Here is a 4365-nt window from a genome sequence, read left to right on the forward strand (position 1 = left end):
AAAAGTTTTATAATTGACTAAATATCCAAATCTTGCATAAAAAAATATTAATAAAATTTATTGCATACAAGAAGATAGAATGAATCATAAAAGAATATATATAAATTCGTCTTTGCTTCGTAGAGTAAAAACGAATTTATATATATTTTAATTAAGACTTGTAATTTTTCCGCAATATTTAAGAAATACATCTTTTATTTATATAATTAATTACATGAGTCTAATTCGTAAAAATCGAAATAATTCTATCGAAAAGGTTTTGTAAGATTTTGTAAAATTTTGTGAGGTGTGCGCCTGCGGTTGCGCATGCGCGTAAGTTAGCTTGTCCGCTATGTCAGCGTGTCAAAGGCGCAGAACAGAATTACGCGTTTCTGTGTCGCATCTACGTCGTATAAATTATGTTGTGATCTGTGGTACAATGTCAATGGCGTCTGTGCATAAGCGAATTTCAAAATACAATTTGGACTGGTTATAACCGTCGCTATCAACAAGGTAGTGTGAAAATTGTGTGCCTGACATTTGTGACTGATAAAGACTCGCGAAATGTCAGACGGCGAGGACGATTTCATGTGCGAAGAAGAGGAGGATTATGGCTTGGTAAGTTTTCCTTCGAGGATCATGCGAGTTTGATGATGATTTTTCCGGCTCGCGATGAGGTTAGGATTCCGGGAGCAGTATATCGTGTATGCAATATTTAAAAATAGTTCAGGAGATGTGCCTCACAACGGGTCTTCTATGATAAATTTCATTCGTTGTAGAAAATCTTCGATTGTGTCCTGTACAAATATATTCGATTATTTGTTATTTAGGTTATGTTTTGTGCGTTTTCTTTAGTATCTTACCAGTATATTATTGTTCGAATATTATAATTTTAATCGCTTCTCAATCATAACATTTTTATTTCAGGAATATTCCGAAGATTCTAATTCGGAACCAGATGTAGATTTAGAAAATCAATATTATAATAGTAAAGCTCTCAAAGAAGATGATCCAAAAGCCGCTCTACAAAGTTTTCAGAAAGTGTTGGATCTGGAAGGTGGGGAAAAGGGAGAATGGGGCTTTAAAGCTTTAAAACAGATGATCAAAATTAATTTTAAACTGGTACATATCAAAAATATATTAATAATATTGAACATCATATTTATTTAACTTTATTATATACTATGAATTAAGAGAATATTTTCTCTCTAGTCCAATTACAAGGAGATGATGGCAAGGTATAAACAATTATTAACTTATATTAAAAGTGCAGTTACTAGAAATCACTCGGAAAAATCAATAAATTCTATATTGGATTATATTAGTACGTCAAAGAATGTAAGTATATACAATAAATAAGCATGAGATACGTATTTTGTATACATATTTTTATATACTTTGCTCTATCATGTTTAAAAGATTTTTGTTAAATATTTGCTTGAATTTTTATTCTTTATATATTAGATTTTTTTATATAAATTTTTTTTATTCTAATGAGGAGTATTTTTTTTAAGATGGAATTATTGCAAGATTTCTATGAAACTACATTAGATGCATTGAAAGATGCAAAGAATGATAGGTTATGGTTTAAAACAAATACAAAATTGGGAAAACTGTATTATGACCGTTCAGATTTCAATAAATTGGCAAAAATACTAAAACAACTTCATCAAAGTTGTCAGGTATGTATGTTTATATATAAATAACAATATATATTATTATATACACATACGTGTGTGTGTGTGTGCGCGCGTGTATGCGTGTGTGTATGTATTTAACACAACATATATTTTTTAGACTGATGATGGAGAAGATGACTTGAAAAAAGGAACTCAATTATTGGAAATTTATGCCTTAGAAATACAAATGTATACAGCTCAAAAAAATAATAAGAAATTGAAAACACTTTATGAACAAAGTCTTCATATTAAAAGTGCTATACCACATCCATTAATTATGGGTGTAATCAGAGGTAAAAAAATGAAAATTTTGTTAGAAGATTTATATCTTTACATTTGTTATTGCATTATAATATTTATACCTCTTTACTATTGTTATTGCATTTTTTATTATATATATACACATACATACAGACATACACTAATCAGAAAAGAAAAATCACAAAATGCTTGTATCTTTTTTTCAGAATGTGGCGGTAAAATGCATTTAAGAGAAGGTGAATTTGAAAGAGCTCATACTGATTTCTTCGAAGCCTTTAAAAATTATGATGAATCTGGATCACCAAGACGTACAACATGTTTAAAGTACTTAGTTTTGGCCAATATGTGAGTATAATTATCCATTGTACTGTTATAATTATCTATATTATATTAATGTATTTAATATATATAATGCATATTACAGGTTAATGAAGTCTGGTATTAATCCATTTGACTCACAAGAGGCAAAACCATATAAGAATGATCCTGAAATTTTAGCAATGACAAATTTAGTTGTCAGTTATCAGAATAACGATATCAATCAGTTTGAATTAATTCTAAAACAAAATAGGAATAACATTATGGATGATCCCTTTATTAGAGAACATATTGAGGATTTATTAAGAAACATACGTACACAGGTATATTTTCCATAATTTTAGTTTACATTAAATGTAGTATCAACAATATAGTTTACAATATTTTATAATTAGATGTTAAAATGTTTAATCTATCTGTATATATCATATTTATATTACATATTTTGATATTTTATTATTGCACATGGCTATTTTAGGTCTTAATTAAATTGATAAGACCATATACTAGAATTTATATTCCTTTCATAAGTAAAGAATTAAATATTGACGTGTCTGAAGTAGAAAGTCTTTTGGTATCTTGCATATTGGACAATACTATTCACGGCCGTATAGATCAGGTAATATTTTATTATAATCTTTTTAAAATTACATTTGCGCGCGTTGAATCATAATGATCATAGAAGATGTGCAACATTTTTTGCAGGTAAACCAAGTTCTCGAATTGGACAAAAAATCAGTATGTGCTGCACGTTACAATGCCCTTGATAAATGGGCAGGTCAGTTGCAATCCTTGCATACAGCTATTGTGAACAAAATGTCATAAACGGCATAATAAGTGCGTGATCCTGCAATAAAAACGAACTAATTTCATTTTGTATAGTATATCATAAAGTTCTATACAAATATATGAAGAAATAAGATCTATTGTGATATATAATAAATTTAGCATTTTAACACGGGCCATTCTTATTCCCGTTGAATAAACTCTATCCTAAATCCAAAATAAATAAATATAACAGCAGCTTATATTAAAAGATAAAAAGCTCAAGTTAATGTATAACTATTTTATATCATTTGACCTGTGTAAGGAAGTAGAAGAGTAAGCAGAATAAAATAGAATAATTATTTTGTTAGAGATATAACATATAAAAAGAAAAATATATAAAAAATAAAAAAGATATAAAAATATATAAAATATATAAAAGAAAAATATATAAAAAGATATAAAAAAATATTTGATATAATTTCATATAAAAAAATATATGAAAAAATATATAAAAGAAAAATATATTCATATGAAAAAATATATAAAAGAAAAATATATAAAAAAATATGTTTGAATCTAAGATCTCGTTTATAAATTTTTACATAAATAATGCTTTCAGCAAGTTGATATTATGTAATAACACAAAGAAAGAGTTTTATTTTCTTTAAATTCGATTAATTATTATTTTAAACAAAGTATTTACAATATTTTCCAGAATCCAATAAGAATTTAATTATTTAATGCTAATTTTAATTAGTTTAAATATTTTTTTTTTAATTTTGGATGTAATAAAAGCAAAGACCAATCAAATTAAATCTCTTTCTTTGTATTTACTACTAATCAAATACTAAGCCTTTTTATGCATTTAATCAGATATATAGTTAAAAAAATGTTATTCAGATAATTATCTTATTAAAATTATATGATGTGTGAAAACTTGTGAAAAGAATTGAAAATTTCAAGAATAAAATTAATTTGTATCACTAGATACTATTATATATTACATCAATGTATTGAAAAAAAAAAGTAGATTAAAATCAATTCTGTTCAAGGCTAAAATTTAAAAGTTTTATAGGAAAATATATATAATGTAGCTGTAAAATTAACATATAATGTATTATATATATTAATATATATAATGTAGCTGTAAAATTAATATATAATGTAGCTGTAAAATTCTAATTAATATAGATATCATGGATATAGATATCATTTATATAAGAATATATATAAATGTGATAAAGAAATAACCAAGTGATAACGAAAATATCAACAATATGTTTGTCAGTCTAAACTATATTGTAGCTATAATTATATGTAAAATTTAGTTATAATATCGATATAATTATTAGAATCTTTG

General features: G+C 25.6%; 1 protein-coding gene across 2 annotated transcripts; it reads left to right on the forward strand.

Moving 5' to 3' along the window:
- Nucleotides 1-347: 347 nt before the first annotated feature.
- LOC105256165 (COP9 signalosome complex subunit 2) lies at nt 348-3252 on the forward strand. Of its 2 annotated transcripts, none has more exons than XM_011265871.3 (9): nt 348-597; nt 907-1101; nt 1192-1317; nt 1494-1661; nt 1777-1951; nt 2126-2264; nt 2344-2560; nt 2716-2856; nt 2943-3252. In XM_011265871.3, the coding sequence occupies exons 1-9, from the start codon at nt 544-546 to the stop codon at nt 3060-3062; spliced, it is 1335 nt and encodes a 444-aa protein (XP_011264173.1). In that variant the 5' UTR covers nt 348-543; the 3' UTR covers nt 3063-3252. The 2 variants fall into 2 exon arrangements, with proteins under 2 accessions (XP_011264173.1, XP_011264174.2); XM_011265872.3 differs by lacking the exon at nt 348-597 and adding an exon at nt 725-819.
- Nucleotides 3253-4365: the final 1113 nt, after the last annotated feature.

This window comes from Camponotus floridanus, unplaced genomic scaffold (assembly GCF_003227725.1).
Source record: "Camponotus floridanus strain SB8 unplaced genomic scaffold, Cflo_v7.5 scaffold87, whole genome shotgun sequence".
Taxonomy (NCBI): Eukaryota; Metazoa; Arthropoda; class Insecta; order Hymenoptera; family Formicidae; genus Camponotus; species Camponotus floridanus.